The sequence below is a fragment of the Pieris rapae genome, chromosome 1, assembly GCF_905147795.1.
Source record: "Pieris rapae chromosome 1, ilPieRapa1.1, whole genome shotgun sequence".
NCBI lineage: Eukaryota > Metazoa > Arthropoda > Insecta > Lepidoptera > Pieridae > Pieris > Pieris rapae.
In genome coordinates this window covers 842,832-860,261 of record NC_059509.1, presented here as the reverse complement: position 1 = coordinate 860,261, position 17,430 = coordinate 842,832, and the positions used below count along the sequence as shown (strand labels likewise).

The 17,430-nt window shown below is 31.2% G+C and overlaps 2 protein-coding genes across 2 annotated transcripts; one reads left to right on the top strand and one right to left on the bottom strand.

Annotated features, from left to right (window-relative positions):
* Window positions 1-5,879, bottom strand: LOC110995746 (protein PRRC1). The gene is made up of 9 exons (XM_045630541.1): window positions 5,630-5,879; window positions 5,467-5,561; window positions 5,212-5,330; window positions 4,140-4,286; window positions 2,473-2,575; window positions 1,692-1,862; window positions 972-1,161; window positions 390-526; window positions 1-75 (listed from the first exon to the last, which is right to left on the bottom strand). The coding sequence occupies exons 1-8, from the start codon at window positions 5,768-5,770 to the stop codon at window positions 401-403; spliced, it is 1,092 nt and encodes a 363-aa protein (XP_045486497.1). The 5' UTR covers window positions 5,771-5,879; the 3' UTR covers window positions 1-75; window positions 390-400.
* A 322-nt stretch (window positions 5,880-6,201) lies between these two features.
* On the top strand, window positions 6,202-13,393 carry LOC110995745 (sorting nexin-2). The gene is made up of 10 exons (XM_022263043.2): window positions 6,202-6,457; window positions 6,832-6,942; window positions 7,020-7,263; window positions 7,625-7,807; window positions 9,097-9,218; window positions 9,796-10,002; window positions 10,365-10,481; window positions 11,378-11,497; window positions 12,088-12,240; window positions 12,788-13,393. The coding sequence occupies exons 1-10, from the start codon at window positions 6,368-6,370 to the stop codon at window positions 12,836-12,838; spliced, it is 1,398 nt and encodes a 465-aa protein (XP_022118735.1). The 5' UTR covers window positions 6,202-6,367; the 3' UTR covers window positions 12,839-13,393.
* The last annotated feature ends 4,037 nt before the right edge of the window (window positions 13,394-17,430 follow it).

Sequence of the window (17,430 nt, the reverse complement as noted above, 5' to 3'; positions counted from 1 at the left end):
TTTGTGCTCCAATATATTTATTATCTTTAAAATGTCAATATCTTAAATATCATATTCAACTCCAAGGAACGTAATCTGTAAGAAAATAAAAACTGTTTAATAAATATAATATTTGTCAATGTAAGTTATATTAATGATTTCTTTACATTAATTGATTGAACAATTTTTATGAAATAACAAATTCTAAATGTTGTTTCTATGATTAATACTATATATTTCATATATTTAATTACTTAACTTGTCGCGGTTAGTTTGTGGTTAATGAATTTATGTTTAAAAACTAGAATAAATCTATAATTACTTTTATTAACACATTGGAGTTTGATTCTTCATATGTAAATGAGATTATTATAATAATTAATTATATTTGAATAGAAATAAATACTAACCATATTGTCTCTCAAGTTTCAGCCGCAGACACGGCTAATATTTTCTTGAATGAACCAGCAAGAGATCGCGATGCGAGCAACAATAACTCCCGCCTTGACACACCAGTCGCGGCTTCTTGCCAATGAGTATGTGGAACCTGTCAGTATTTAAATAAATCCCTAATTATTTTAATTGTCACACGCAGTCGACAAATGACGAACTCAAAAACAAACCAACAACAGTGATGCATACACGAAAACATACATACACACAAGGAGATATATCAAATCAAATCAAAATATCTTCATTCATATAGGTAAACAAGTACACTTATGAACGTCAAGAAAAGCAAATTAAATTAAATGTAAATTTACATTTACAACCAGTTCACAAGTCAAGGGCGTAGAGCGGGTAAGAAGAACTGGCAAGAAACTTTCCACCACTCTTTTCAATCGCCAAGTTTTTAATACAAACTGTTTGAACTGGAGCAAATCAATCCCAAGGATTAGGATCATATAAAACATAAACACCTATTCAGGATTCAGGCATACAACAAACATAAATGGTCTACTTAAATGATGACATCACAACCAAAAGATTACCTGTAAATTCGTTGCCATAATCGATCCAACTGTCGTGCTATATCCAGTTTGGGCGTGAGCATAGTCTTTGGGCGTGGCTTCTCTCGCGGCCAACACTGCGGGACTTGGTACTGGCGTACCTTGGGACTGCACTTGTAATTCTATTCCGAGGGATGGCTGTGAGAGGACCAGCAGGGCTATGTCGTACCATCTACAAGAATAATCTGTTTCTAGAACATTCTCTTCACAGAGACATCATGGAACATTCGATCTACTCGAGGCTTCATTCGAATTATTTGCTCATGTAAACCCGCCCACTGAGTAGTGTTGTTTGTTGTAAGAGTACATTGCATTCACATATAATTATTTATTATTGTTTTTGTTTTGTAGTTTGATATACGTACCTACATCTGTGCGCTCTAATAATTATTAATCTTTTATATTGTTTCTCAGTAAGTGAATTATGTATGCAATTCTTATGAGATATAAAGTTATTCTTAACCTTAATTATTTAATGTATACAAATATTGTAAATCCTATTTTAGAAGAGCAAGTGTGGGGTTTCTTGCCCATTCTACTCCACACGAAACTACCGTTTGGAAGGGGCAACTAGACTTATCTTTATATTTTATTTAACGTTCAAAAGTGATATTTTAGGTGGTCTAATTGGAGTAAATGATTCCACTTGCCTCTCTGTTTACGCGACAATTCCAAAATTCGCGCTATAATTTAGAAACTTACCGATCGGGCATTACTTCCACAACAAAGCTCTCGATGGCGACGATGGGAACATTATTATTAAGAAGCGCGTTCACAGATCTCAAATGCGCGATTCGTTGTTTCGCCGACGCGTACGCAGATGCGTAGCTCACGGGCTGAGCCGCTGTTACGTCACTCTGCGAGGGTTCACCACTGAAAAATTTTATATTTACTTGTAAGATACAGTGTTATGCGAAACAAAAATGAAGTAAACACCAAATGCTTTTTATTTAAATTACACGTAATTAATAATATTTTTTTTTTATAAAAGCACTAGGAAGAGTAATAGCTGTGTACTATAATGTTTTTTTGGCTCCTTATTACTTGCCATGATCGAATAAAACCAAAAATAAGTAAAAGTTAGAGTTGAATCTGTTTTTTTTTTGAGGAATTTCATTTGTAGAGTCAACCATCAGTGGCTTCTTTGGATAAGTCGCCACATACATTAAAAAGCGCTGTAAAAATATCCTGTTGCCTACAATTAATCAAAAATACAAACAATACAGACATTTTTTTTTTATTTTCATAATTAAATAACTTAATCGAACTATAAAAAATAAAATACAGTAATTTCCCTATAAATGGTATCAAAATCAATTTTCCAATACGATGTTATCACCAACAAATAAACGCAAAATCTACTAAAGCGATTTCAAACTGTTCTGCATCAGAATATTACATTAGCAACGGCGTTCTTGATAACAAGGGGATATGTTTTTTTAATCATTTTTTATTCATTTATAAAATGAAAATAAAAACTTACACTACTGTAGCCTTCCCAAAGACAGTTTGGAATGCTTCTCTTACAGGCGATATTTTAACTTCTTTATCTGAAGCTACTACTATATACATGTCACCTCCACTGCCTGAAATATGAATACATATAATTCTATGCTAGTTATATTGAAAAAGCGACAAGCTGTGTGGATTCTTCTTATTTGATGATTATGAACATTTAAAAACTGTATTTTTCATACCAAAAATGTATTTTTTTACACTTGAGAAACTTAATACATACGAACAAGATACACGTCGCCACCACATTCATTCTACTAGGCTCATTCTCATATGTATCTTCAATACCCTTTTGAATTGGTCAAACACGTTAAATAACAAAATTTATACGGTAATTTATTGGCACATTAATTGACATCTTCCAATAATTTGTACGCGGCCTCGTTAAGTAACTCGCTCGAAGAGTATTTCGTGTGGTGAGTTTCATTTGTTTACTGATAAGCGACTATGGAGTGAGTAATTTATTTATTTATAAGTTCTAAAACAACGTGTATGCATAAAATGATACAAGAATCAGAAGTTTTACAAGAATCCGAAATTTTACACTCATACATATCAATTATATTAGAACACTAGCAGACTCGGCCAAGCGTTGCTGTGGCTAAGGTTTTTGTTATATTACATAGTAGTAAATTAATCAAGGGAAACCGTAGGAGAACTTATGTGAAACGTTGGTACCACGACACGGACCTAAACTAAACTACCTTTAACTCAGCGCCATCTGTTAGAATTGTATCAAATAATAAACAAATGTTAATGTTATCGTAATTTTAGTAAGGATGCCTATTTTTTTTGAAAATGAAATATAACCTATGTCACTCAGGAATGATGTAGCTTTCCAACAGTGAAAGAATTTTTCAAATCTGCCAAGTAGTTTCGGAGCCTATTCAATTCATACAAACAAACAAACAAACAAAAAATCAAACCTTTCCTCTTTATAATATTAGTATAGAAGTATAGATAAGCATAGCAAGGGAGAAAAATAAACAAGCAACAAAATATAAATAAATATAAACGAAACTAGATACTTATACATGCTGCCATGGTATAAGTATGGGTTTAATAAAACTATACATTTTATTGTATATGACGTGTTCAAATACTTTAGCAAAACTGTTTAGAATACAAATTAGCGTATAGTTGCATGTGTTAGATTATACTAATATTATATGGGTGTTTGGTGGAACAAACTAATCTTAGAAACTACTCAGGTTTCTATTATGGGTAGCTTTATCTTCCTTCATAGTTATCACGTCTAAAACCGCGGAATACAGTTGAGAATGGATAATATAACTTTTAATGGATTAACTTTAGAGAATAATTTATTTGATAGTAAAGTAAGCAATAAAAAATAATATATATTTGTTAATTAAGCTTTTCTATGTGGTTTCTATATCATACAACAAGCACACAATATGACTCCAGGCATTTATTTATAAGCAGGCTCTAGTATCTGGCTTTCTCTGAAATTGATTTTTTTCTGAGAAAAAATACCAGAAATGAAAATATTATTATTAGCCCACAAAGATAAATAACATATCCAAGCTAGCAAGTCCTTCAGTAATGCAGTTGTATCACTATGCATACAAAAATAAAATACTATAATTGTGAAGTGTTCGAATGTGTTTTACTCACGCAAATATTCCTTCATTTGTGGGTCCAAAGTTGTGATCATGGAGTCAACTGAGCTCTTGGCTTTTTCTGCAACTTTCTGTAAAATTCCACCGCTTGACATGGCTCCTTTCACCCATGTTATTAATCCACTTCCAGGCATTATGTCACCTATATAAAATTTAATTGGGAATAAGTAATAATATAAAAAAAAGGAAAAACTTGGCGATTAAAAAGAGTGGCGCAGAGTTTAATGCTAGTTCTTCTGTTCCATTTTACGATTGCTTTGATCGATCCCTTGATTTGAGAACTGGCAAAAAATGTAATTAATGTAGAAGCATTTAATGTATATTCCTTTTTTTTTCATGTTCATAAGTTTACATTATTTTACCTATATGAATAGATGATTTTTGATTTTGATATGATTTGTAGTACATTTTGTTAACAAGGTTAAGCTTAAACTAGCTAAGACTTTTAAGTTGAAGTTTTTTTTTTTCTCAAGTGACACCAATTATCAGGAAATTGATATTTTCCCATAAAAAAAAAAGATGTGAGGAAGTACCTACTTGAAGAAGTGGGAAGACTATGATTTTGTTGAAGTAGTAATTTGAAATTTTAAGTATAATTTGTTGTTTCAAATGTAAAATTTCAATTTCCTTTCGTTTTTTTAAATGTATATTTGTCTTTGAACATTGAAGATTACAAAAAGGCCGAGAGAATCTTTAACCGTCAGCTATGACAGCTAGCAATGAGGTGCTAATTGAAAACATTGAAAGTGGAAATGGGTGGGTCGTAAGGTATGGAGCGATCCAAGTAATTGTCAAGCAAGCCCTTGGAATTGTCAGAGCAAAAGGAAACAGTGCTGCCCAAAAAAAGACCTGGCAAAGACTCATCATTGCAGATACAAAGGAAGCTGGAAGTGTTTTCTACACTGTATACACTCTGCCCCATCTGGGGGACATAGGACTTTAAGTCAGAAAGTCAAATGCCTCAATTAAGTAACAACCATTGAAGCTTGTTTCAATAAACAACATAAGTTGTTGTAAATCCATGAGAGAATTTTGAGAACTATATTTACACACACAAAAATATTTACCAATTGCATCTAAATCAGGTACAGATTCTGGCAGAGATTCCGGTGATTGTGTAGTTTCTGACTCAACTGGAGATCGGATTGACACTGTTGGCTCTCCTTTTGATAATGGAATTGCTGGACTGAAAGTATAAAATAAAAATTGAGAGATGTTGTAAATACATTATATTCTACTTCATACAGCCTCCAGTTAATGATATATTATACACCCAGTATTTAACTTATATGAATTAATTAAGACAAAAAAATTATATTCACCTAAAATGTTCTGGCGATGGTGGTGACATTTCTGTTGCATTTGATGGTACCTCTTGTTTTTTAATCTGACTAGGAACAGAACTTTGAGCCTGAAACTGAATTTAAATAATGCTCAGATTTGCTTGATCATACTAACGATAATTGATGAAAACAAGCCTCTTACTTCGTTTTGAGTTGGTGGGCTGACGCTTGTTGTTATAAAGTTGGGTAATTCTGATGGTGGTGCAACACTTGATAACAGATTGCCTGTTGCAGCTAGGGTTGGGGCTGGTGGAATTTTGCCCTTTTTCTCCGAAATATTCATTTTTATTCCTTGAAATGTACTCTATGTATGTAAAATAAATGGAAATCTAATAATAACAATATTAAACTTAAATAAGGTTTTACTTTAAAATGTTTGTTTTGAAATTATTTGTTGGCAAATTGATAAGAAAAGAAAAACAATCAAACAGGCAATTTCGAAATGTCATGTCATATGTCATTGTGTAAAACTCACAAATGACAAATATGATGACGTGTCCTTGAACCGGTATTTAGAAATGACTGGTATAAAAATCTTTCTCGGGATTTTATACACTTCTAGAACTCATTTTCACACTTGCGTGTATAGATTTTTGTCACTCCGCTTACTTGATAAATAATAAAAATAATTACAGAGCCGAAACTATGCGGAATTTTAATGGTATTAAGTATTGACTATTCACTATTGTCAAACATGACATTACTCGCCAAACGTCGTAGCGTCATTTTTATGAGTAACGTCGGCCGTTGCTCTAAAGTATCTCTCATCAATTGTATTTCTATTAGTGCTGATAACTCGTTAAACGTTGTTTTCGGTCTTGATTAGTACGTGCTCTAGCGCTTTCACTCCTGTGATTTGATTTTTAATCAATATTCCATAATGTCGGAGGACTCGGTGGCACCTTTTAGTAGCGTCGATATCAACAATGAAAACAGGGATGACGAAGATCTTTTTGCTTCAGCGGTCCAGGTATCTAATAAGAATATGTATTCAATCATTTCCAGCGTCCGCCGGCCTATCAATTGGTGTTAACGCCCCTTTATATGATTTTTACATGCACTTTACGCCCTCGATTCTTTTACCGATGAGTCAATGAACATGTTAATTATCTGTTAATTAAATTAATGATAACTGCGCATCTTTGTATTGAATAAAAAATATTTTACGTGACTGTTGCTATACAGTAATATAATAATATAGTCTTGAGTATATCTTTTTATAGCTTTATTAAATTATTTTGTGCCACATCTAAGTTGTAAGATCATGTATATTTTTAAATAAAGTATTATCATTCTGTTTGAAATATTCGAATTGTCAAAAAAACTACATTTTGCATTTTTTAGGAAGTAAGTTTGGATCCTGAAGTAAATGGAGTAAGGGATAGTCTAGAAAAGATTAGCATTGTGGATGCTGCAGTATCAACAGCTTCTATTGGTAGCCCCATTATGGAGGAGGTAAACATAGTTCAACTTCCATATGTTTATGTATTTTTGCAACATATTGTATTATAATTGAAATAATTATCTTTCAGATTGTAACTGAACGTGCTAACAACATAATAGTTACTATAACTGAACCTCAGAAAATTGGGGAAGGAATGAGTTCCTATGTGGCATATAGAATTCTCACTAAGACTAATATGCCCATTTTTAACAAACATGAATTTGGAGTGTTACGCCGTTTCAGTGACTTTCTTGGTCTGCATGAAAAGCTCTCTGAAAAATATTTACGTTCTGGTAGAATAATACCACCTGCTCCTGAAAAAAGTATTGTTGGTAAGATAAAAATCTTTTGATATAGTAGTACTCTAGACAGTTGCTATAAGAAAATACCAAAAAATATTTTTTTTTATATATTGGATACAAAGGACTCTTAGTTCCACTGTAAACAGGGACTAAGTAGGCGATTTTTAAAATTTGAAAAAATTCCAATAGCCTAAATCCAAGTAACACATATGTTATTGGACACAAACGAGAGTATTAAAAACTAAATGGCTCATATTGTCTTCTAGTGTGTTACGATTGTTTACGAGTTTAATGATTAACTAAAATATATACAACATAACAAATGTTTACATAATACTCATATATATTAAGTATATACTCTTGTCAATAACAAAAATTATATTTATTAAAGGTACAACCAAACTTAAAATGTCATCAACATCGTCAACTGAGAGTATCAATGGTAATTCTGGATCAAATGTTCATACACAATTTGTTGAGCGTCGTCGTGCGGCACTTGAGCGATTCTTGAACAGATTAGCTCAACATCCAGTGTTATGCATAGACCCTGATTTTAGGGAATTTTTGGAATCTGGTATGAATAATTTATGTTATTTTGAATTAATATTTATTACTGTCTTAGTTATAGTTCATGTTCAGTGTATAATATTTGTAGGTACTTTCTTTATTTCACCAAAATACTAATTAATCTTATGAAAAAAAATCTGTATGTTTAAAATATGAGAATTTGATTATTATAATATTCATATCATTGGGTGTATAGTTTTGAGGACATGCACTAAAAGTATAGACTGGACAAAGTAATGGCTATGACTTCAAGTTCTTCCTAAATTGAGTGATGCTGGTATAAAGTCCTTGAGAATGTCTGGTCGTGGAATTCTTTTAGAAATAAATATAATTAATTTTTCATACATTCATCTTTTTTTCTAAATAATAGCAAGATTTTAACTTTGCATTTTGATTTGTACTGTAAGAGGATAATTTAATTATAATTATTGTTTTCAATTCACGTAACGTAACACGCGAGGTCACGATTTTTCAAATGAAATTAGCCTTATGCTAACTAACGTTTCGCAAATAACATAAAAATAATGTATATACTGAATAGTACCTCTTTACTTTAAAATCAAATCGAGATTAATTTTGATTATACATAAAAAAGTTTACAATAGAGTGTTGGAAGCATAAACTGAACACAGTGTTTCCGTCCACAGGCTTATATTTAACACTATTAACGTCCAAACCCAATAACCATTTTTGACTATTGAAATAGATATCTTGATACAAATATTGAACAAAATGTGCTTATAACCATTCGCCGGATTGTAATAGACATTTATCGATAAAGGCTATCCATGGTCGGATTGGTGTATTTGATAGACTTTTGTATGAAAATGACAGTTATTAAAATAATTAAAAAGCTTTTTGATATAAATGTTTATTTTACTATTAAACGTGTATATTTTAATATTATTTGTACGGTTTATTTATTTTATTTGGTTTATATTGATTATCAAATATGAGTATAAAGTGCCAAGAGATTGCATTCTAAACGTCGCCAAAAATGGTTTGTCTTTGTAAGGTTTGGTCATTTGGAGGCAGATCGACTGTCTAATCTCAGATTGAAAACAATCTGGAAGTATCTATTAATTATTGGGTTCGGGCGTAAGACCAATAATATATAAGACTATTTAAATGTAGTATTTAAAATCCTTTATGAAGAAGTCCTTTTATTTTGTTTATCTGAATGAAATCGCTTATTTCCGTCCCTTATATATTATGATTCTAATTTCAATTGTAGACTTATCTATTATATAATAACATATTTTTGTGTTGTTTTAAATGTATTTTAATAATTTTTAGACACGGAATTACCTAAAGCAACAAGTACATCTGCCTTAAGTGGAGCTGGTATGATGCGGCTCTTGAACAAAGTTGGAGAAACAGTTAATAAAATCACTTATCGCATGGATGAATCTGATCCTGTAAGTTGTTTTAGTAAATGTGCTTTATTTGTTGTAATTGTTTTCAGTTGTTAATAGTGCATAATAGAGCAATCAAAGTTAAAAAGGTATAAATACAATTATCTCAGTAATATAAAAAAAAATATGAATTATAGAGAATTGTTTATTAAAGAGGGGGATATATTGAAAAATAATCAAACTACATATAGGTACAAAAAATTCCTTAAAAATAGCGCTCTATGTAAATATAATATACAGTGACGTTTAACGGGTTCGTAAGACTGTTTTACTTAGATTTTTAGATTTTTGGCTTTTTCGTGGGTCGCGGGAAAAATGGTTGAAAAATGATGGCATACACTATACAGGATATAACTCGGAGATTCCATTTCCGGTAATTTTATTTCGTTTAGGGTTTGTTTGCACATTGCTGTAGAGAAACTTATTGAAATCCAAATTAGAGCCCTTGAGTGGCATGGCGATACGATGCAGGCATAACAATACTAAAAATATATAATGCCATGTGGGTATTATATTTTTTTAGCAGTAGAATTACTTAACAAATATCACATATGAAATTAAAGCAATTATTTATATTCAGTGGTTCGAAGAGCGCATAGCAAGAGTTGAATCACTGGAAGCGGGGTTGCGCAGACTGTGCGGTGCGTGCGAGGCATTGGCCAGCGAACGTCGCGAGCTGTCTGTGAGGTCGCACGAGGCAGCCCGATGTATCGCAGCCGCATCGGCCGCGGACCCACACGCGCCCCTCTCTAGGGCGTTGTCACATTTATCCGACCTATACGATAAGGTATCGTTTTCAGACATTAAAAGTATGTAAACATATTCGTCATAGATTTCTAGTCAGAAGAATGAAAATCGAGATAGTGGTTAACAAAGTCATTATAATTGCTCAAAATTAACATCATAAACAATATAATAATTTTTATTACTTTTTTAAACTATTATTATTATGGACTTGGATAAAACCTTTTTTTTTTCGACGCAGAGAATATTAAATTTTCTTATTATGACTTACATATATGATGTACCTATAATATTTGAGACATATATTTCTCCGATTTCAGGTTTAAATTGTAGGTATTTTAAATTCATAATTATTTACACACAAACTAATATATTATTTACACATATATATACATTTATATGCAGATAGAGCATTTAAGAGTGGAGCAATCGAACACCGACTTCTACGTGTTGACTGAACATATCAAGGACTATTTGGGTCTCATTGCTTCAATTAAAGATGTTTTCCACGAAAGAGTTAAGGTAATATGCCAATGTTATATTTTTAATCGCAAAATTATTTTTTTTATTAAATATAATTATTAACTATATGTTTCCAACTTTCTTAAAATATTAGTTATGTATTTCAGTATTTTTATCTAAAAAATTATAGAGTACACATTTATATAAAAAAACATATTTTAGTAACTGAAAAAAATACGTAGAAGATTATATGCATAATGTATATCTAGTAATTGAATCCCCTTTAGCGATAAATGCTTCGTAACTTTGTGTCTCGTAATACTACAAATTGACATTTGACAAGTCTATGCCTAGAATCTATGGAATCTAACAGAATTGTTTATTGTTTTATTATATACAATACAATGGATCATATAATGCAAGTTGATGTCATCTACACTGACTTTCAAAAGGCGTTTGACAAAGTTAACTATGAGATCCTTATTCGGAAGTTATCAGTTAGTTATATATTTTAAATATTGTATCTACTAATGTCTACCAACATTCCGTAACTTTGTTTTGCAGGCTCTTAAATCTTAATTTTTAATTTTGTTTGTTTATTACTGTTATTCTTATCCTTAAGTTTTAGTTATTATTAATGTTTGCTTTTGTTTTATTTTTGTTTATTTTGTGATCGTTTATTTAGTTTTTTCCTTTGATATATTGCTTAAGTTCTAATGTAATTGATGTGTATGTGTAAGTGTGTTAAATTTGTAATGTCATATTTTCTTGTATATTTAGGCATACACATTGTTTTAGAATATTTGTATGTAAATAAATAAATAATATCGATTCAAGTCTTTGTCAGGATTTATGACTTAAATGTTGGTTTAAAATCTTTTTTAGACACCCATGATAATATTGAGTAGTTATAGCGGTTCGGTTAGTAGTTTTATTTATTATTTAAATTTTTTCAGGTATTCCAAAACTGGCAACACGCTGAAATGCAACTGAACAAGAGGAGAGAAAATAAAGCCAAAGCGGAAATCGCCAACCGACCGGAGAAAATTGAACTTGCCTCCAATGAGATTATCGAGGTATTTAATTATATATATGAGATCATTATTTTTAAGGATGAACATATTTTATTTTTGTTTATTTATTTAAACTCATAAGAAACAAAAGAATTCAAATTAGAAAATGATTGTGTCTTGCTAGTAAAAAAGTTCTCCACCGAAAAGGGGGAAAAATTGACCCATTTGAAGGTAATAAAAAATTAAATGCTACGTATTTTTTATTTTACCTACAAAAATGAAAACCGAAATATTTACTTACTCAAGGGACCTAATACAAAAATTACAAATATTTCAATATCACGAACCATTATTTTATTCTTTAGTTGGCATCACTGCCTACTAATTCTAGGTTTTGTAAACTTTAAAAATGTATCTTCACTTGTTTTTCTTCACTTCACTTTTTACTTTATGTGGTGAAAAGGTACGGAATTATCTCTCGCCGTAAAAATAAGTGTTGTATGTTCAAACACGTAGTAAAATTGCAAAATGTTCCCGTCCGAAAAGGTTTGCCATCTCTGTCATGTCATGTCAAACATGACATGTCAAAAAATGATAGCTGTCAGAATTCTACGAAATAAAAAATCTGAGTATAACGAACGTCATTTTTTCAGTGGGAATCAAAAGTGGAGCGTTGTCACACAGAGTTTGATACAATCTCTCGCGTGATCAAGAAAGAGTTGGAGAGATGGGAGGAGATAAGAGTGGCGGAGTTGAGAACCACCATTTTGAGATACCTTGAGGAACATATGAAGCATCAGGCACAGGTAAATACTTTCCACATAATATGTATGTTTGGGATACACTCGAAACTACTGCACAGATTTCCTGCGCTTTGTTTGAATAGGTTTTAAGTGTTGCATACAAGTTAGAAGCGGTTAGATTTAAAAATTTAAAAAAAAATTAATACGGTCAATTTATTTTCTTTATGTTTGTGATTATATAAGATATCAAAAGTATATGTACACTTTTAAAATTTATATATTAAGTGTGTGTGAGCAGTGTTGGCCTAGTGGCTTTAGCGTCCGATTCTCATCACTGAGGTCGTAGGTTCTATCCCCGAATGTGCACCAATGTAATTTTTTTCCTATGTGCGTATTTAACATTGGCTCGAACAGTGAAGGAAAACATCGTGAGAAAATCGGCTTGCCTTAGACCAAAAAAGTCGACGGCGTTTGTCAGGCAGAGGAGGACTTTTATTTTTCTATTAAATGTGTATTAAAGGGAATTTACCGAAATGGTTTCCATTTATTTATATCTTCTACAAAAAAGTCAGAAGGAAAAGAAAAAAATTAAGATTTTTTTTTATTTCAGTCAATCAGGTACTGGGATGGTTTCCTCCCAGAAGCTCGCGCGATTAAATGAGGGAGGCCTCATGCCCGGAGTCGCGGCATTTTCAGAGTATACAAATATTAATAATGACACACGAATATTATATGTATTAAAATCCATATTCTTACTTTTCCTTCATTTTTATAATTTAATGTTTGCTCTACGTTGTCAGTGATTATTTAATAAAATCTACTACTCGTAACAATTACTAATGGTATGTTGAATTTGGAAACTGAATTTAAGCTATACTACTATGAAATAGATTAAAGTTTGTACTGACTTCATAATTTTATTTCAAATGTATGTAAAATGATTGTGGCGTACCTACGGCTATTGAGGTACCTGCATAATAAAGCCCCAGGTAGCATGAATAGGCAGGATAAATTGCAGACAGGCTATTGCTTGCCAGTGCTTTTTTACCAAAACCAAATCAATTACACTGTTTTAGCTAAATCACTTATTTATCTCTTTATAACAGTGCAGTCATTTTGACAGAAGGATAAATGGAGTAAAAATATTAATAAAAATGATTTAGTTTCGATAGAATTACTTAAATATAGTATATACGAAATCTAGCTTCAAAAACTAGTACACCCATGAACCAATCAGAGTGCTGCTTTGTATCTACGCGTTCTGATTGGTCGAAAATGTTCGTTCCATTTCACGGAACTAAAACTGAGCGAAATTCGTGTGTCGTTGTTAAAATAAGGCTATGCAGACGGTTTCAGAATGATGTATGGTATTTTTTATGTCCATTATATATCGAAACTGTATATATATACTAAATATATTGAAATTAGTTAATTTATCTATCTTATTGCCAATATTCAGATTCGTATCTCAAGACAATCTTTCTTCGAGAAACGGTCGAACGTTATTGTCGGTTTGATCGTCAAATATTTTAATTAAAAAAAGGTTTTATGCTATAGTTAAAAACTTAATGTATGGGCATAACATTTACCAATAACTATAATAATGTTGTTTCATATAAGTATAAATAAAGGGATTCTTTTGGCTATTAAAAAATTAATAAAATTAAGTTCATATTACAAGTTTGAAAAGGTACTTTTGAATGTTTACTGTTTTCTTTAAAACGATGGTTTATCTTTAATCAATAGTTTAATCAACGGGTTAAAAGTAAATGAACATATATCGTGGCGCTATATTTTGTTTTCTAATAAAATAATATTAGTCTATGTCCTGTAAAAATAAGATGTATAAATGATCTCTATTGTGAAGTCCAAAAATATAGTCTTCGAAATTAACTATGACACATAGCTAATGTGTTATTCTGTGTATATAAAGTTAAAAAATTGGTCATTAAATAGAGGAATTCGTCTAGAACATGTTTTTAAATAGTTAATTCTTGGAAGTTTTTCAAGACCTATTCATATATTATAAGCCTTATAATAAAAATGAATAGTTAGAATAGGTTCACCATGAAAATAAATTGAGGTTTTTAACGTGTACTTAGACCTCCCGAACGACATCCAAATTATGTCATTGAATAACTATAAGCCGTCAAAAAGATTGAAATTCTTTTTAAATGTGTCAAAAAATTATATAGGTAGAATAAATTGAGATTGCAAATAGTATATTCCAATGTAGTTATTCAAATGTACATAGATTCGGCATTATACATAACATTAGACTGCTAGCGAAATCATCTAAGGGGCATGGGGAAATGGGCTGCTTTGGCATATTTGTATCAGGATTTCCTTTTTGCGGTTTTTGCCTTTGCGCATAAGTGGAACTTCCAAAATGTCAGAATGGGGCATTTTACAGCTAAGCTGTCTTATATCTAAGAGGCACATTTTAATAAACCACATATGCTTTCGTTTGCTTGTAAAAGATTTAGTTACATTTGATCGAAAATTAGATTTTACTTAGTATTTTCTTACTTAATTATTTTATCAGTGAAAATCTAATTTCTGGTCAAATGTACATTTCTCTATATTTTTATAATTGTTATTTTTAATACATATTTTACTAGTAAATGTATTCCAATTTAGTTTAAGTCATATGGAGCGAAATTGTTGTCAATGTGTAAGTGAAGTGCTACAAGAAACTTGTCATTTGCTTGGTAAGTAAGGGCGTGGTTGCGATCAAAGCAAAGATTAGATAAACATAATAAGTTTGAGATGATTATATTTTGTTGTAATTCTTTGTGACTAAGTGTTAACATTTCAAACAGTGCCGTAAAATTGGCTCTAAACATTTAGTTAATATCACAACCACGTCAACAGTACTGGACGAAAATTAGTTTGAATGAATGTCGTCTATTATTTTTGTATTGCCAAATATATTTAGCGGTAATTTGGTATGATGTAAGAAATATTGTTCGTTTAAAATTATAAATTGTAATTTCCAAATATATTATTTACTTAAACCCTAAAAATCCTTCGTTTTATTTACCTATTCCTTTGAGTCAAATATAGCGCCGTTTAAATAGCGGCATGAAATTATATTATATGATATTCAGCCTATTGACTGTTAACTCGAAATGGAACTCTTCAAACTGTCAACATGACGTCGGCAAACCACAACTTTGATGGCGTTTTCCAAAATATTAATGTAAACAAGTACAATGGCTCTTCCATTCCTTGTAGTACACAATACAATAATAATGTGAATTTAGGTGGGACTGACTTGAACATTTTTAAAGAAATTTATATCAGATGTTTCACCTAACGTCCGAAGTAAACAAAATTATATCGCATAACTTAATATTATCTTCAATACACCCAATAAAGTATGTCTAACGTAAGGACTCGCCACCAATCTCGTGGATAATATGAAAAAGAGGTAGGTGTAGATTATTTCTACACCTATCAATAAGAATTTGTAAAAAAGTCAATTTTCTTAAAAAAATGCAAAATAAATTATAACTGCAGGGGTTGAGTTTAAGGATCTCCCGTACAACATTTTTAGCAGCTGACCCCATTAAAAATTATACCATCCGTCCGTATATCCCAAAATTATACCGCTGGTTATTTCCAGTACTTACGAGTAGTGCTCTCTCGGTTCGCACTTGTGCCTTCTGTCCTGTGTTCTATGATCTTTAAGGAAACTTAAACTAAAAACTAATTTACATACATTAGGGAGATAAGTGCGTAACAAAACAATACATCATGTTGTAGTATATGAAAACACACATAAATGATTGCAAAGTTTTATTTATCTTCTAGATTTTTAAATAACTTCTTAGAAATAATGTAAAAAAACATTCCATGTAATGTTACTCATTATTCGTAAATTGGGTATTTAGGTAAAACGTGGACAAATCACAAACAATTCTGATAAACTCTTATCTAACCCTATTCAAAGATTGCTTTGATTGTCTATATTGCAATCATATCGCTTGTAATCAAGAGAAATATCAGGTGAGTGGTCGTGTTTATAACAATCGATATAATTGTCTTTGTTTTCATATCGAATTTTTTATAATCATTTTCTCCATTTTAAATTATCTTTTAAAATTAATAAGAATTTTCAGACATGAAGCTATTCATAGTGCTCGCTTGTCTCACAGTAGCGTGGGCTGTGCCATTGGAGAATAATAATGTCCAAGAATTAGAAGCAATTCCTGAAGATGATGCAATTGATTCCTCTGCAGTGGAATCTGCGGCATATTTGCCTCAAATTATAGAAGTTGCAGATGTTCTTAGGGAATATGAAAGGGGTATTGGTAAGCCTATTGAAGATACTCAAAATATACCAGAAATTGAGCCGCTTAACGGACCAGAGGTGAATGTAGAGTTTCTTGAAGATGACAGTGCTGATGAACTACCTGATGTAGCAAATCTGATACCAATAATTGAGAATGACCAGGATGCGATTCAAATTGCAGCCCCATTTGTTAACGATGTAGACGAAAAATCTGAAGATGAAATTCAAATAGTCAATTTGGATGATTTTCGCGGAATAATGGGTATAGCGCCATCTGAACTTGATTCATTAAGAGTCTATTTTGATGATGACATGGCTCGCGAACTCAATGACGATAACGTGGCTCCGGCAATAGTACGACTTAACTATGATGACCCAAATTTACGTTAAGACTTCTTCTGTAATTTCTATTAACTTTTTAATAAACTTATATATATACTTGTGAAATAAAATATTATTAGAACACAATTAGTTAAGATATCCATATTGATAATATGTATTATCTATATAAATTAGATCATTCTATGAAAATGCTATTACCAGTATACTCACTCAATAACATTAACATTTAAATTGCAATATGTAATAGAATAAACTAACAAATTTCCTTGAAAAGTAGGTTTTGTACTTGTATAAAACATAGGGAGTAATAGAGTGGCAGTGTTAATAGTGAGACAAACTAGTAGGTACACTTCAGCCCTGAAACCTTGAAAATTGGTATGAATTTCATTAAAATAATTGGAAAAAGTTCAAGTTGTACATACAAATATTTGTAAGAAAACAAATACATGTTTCATACCAATAAAAATAACAGCGATAATTATTTTATTAATTATTTAATACATTACACAAAAATCTATTGAAATGATATTTCAACTATCTTTTTTGGTCATTGTCAAATTTTGCGCAGGTGACATAGTCCCCCAACTTTGATTTTGTTTAAATAGTTATAGAAC

Coding starts and splice junctions, on each gene's coding strand:
- LOC110995746 (XM_045630541.1), bottom strand. CDS start 5,770: ATGAATATTTCGGAGAAAAAGGGCAAAATTCCACCAGCCCCAACCCTA. Junction 4,287..5,211: donor ACCTGATTTAGATGCAATTG/GTAAATATTTTT, acceptor AATTTTATATAG/GTGACATAATGCCTGGAAGT. Junction 1,863..2,472: donor TTTGGGAAGGCTACAGTAGT/GTAAGTTTTTAT, acceptor AAAATTTTTCAG/TGGTGAACCCTCGCAGAGTG.
- LOC110995745 (XM_022263043.2), top strand. CDS start 6,368: ATGTCGGAGGACTCGGTGGCACCTTTTAGTAGCGTCGATATCAACAAT. Junction 9,219..9,795: donor GCATGGATGAATCTGATCCT/GTAAGTTGTTTT, acceptor ATTTATATTCAG/TGGTTCGAAGAGCGCATAGC. Junction 12,241..12,787: donor ATATGAAGCATCAGGCACAG/GTAAATACTTTC, acceptor TTTTTATTTCAG/TCAATCAGGTACTGGGATGG.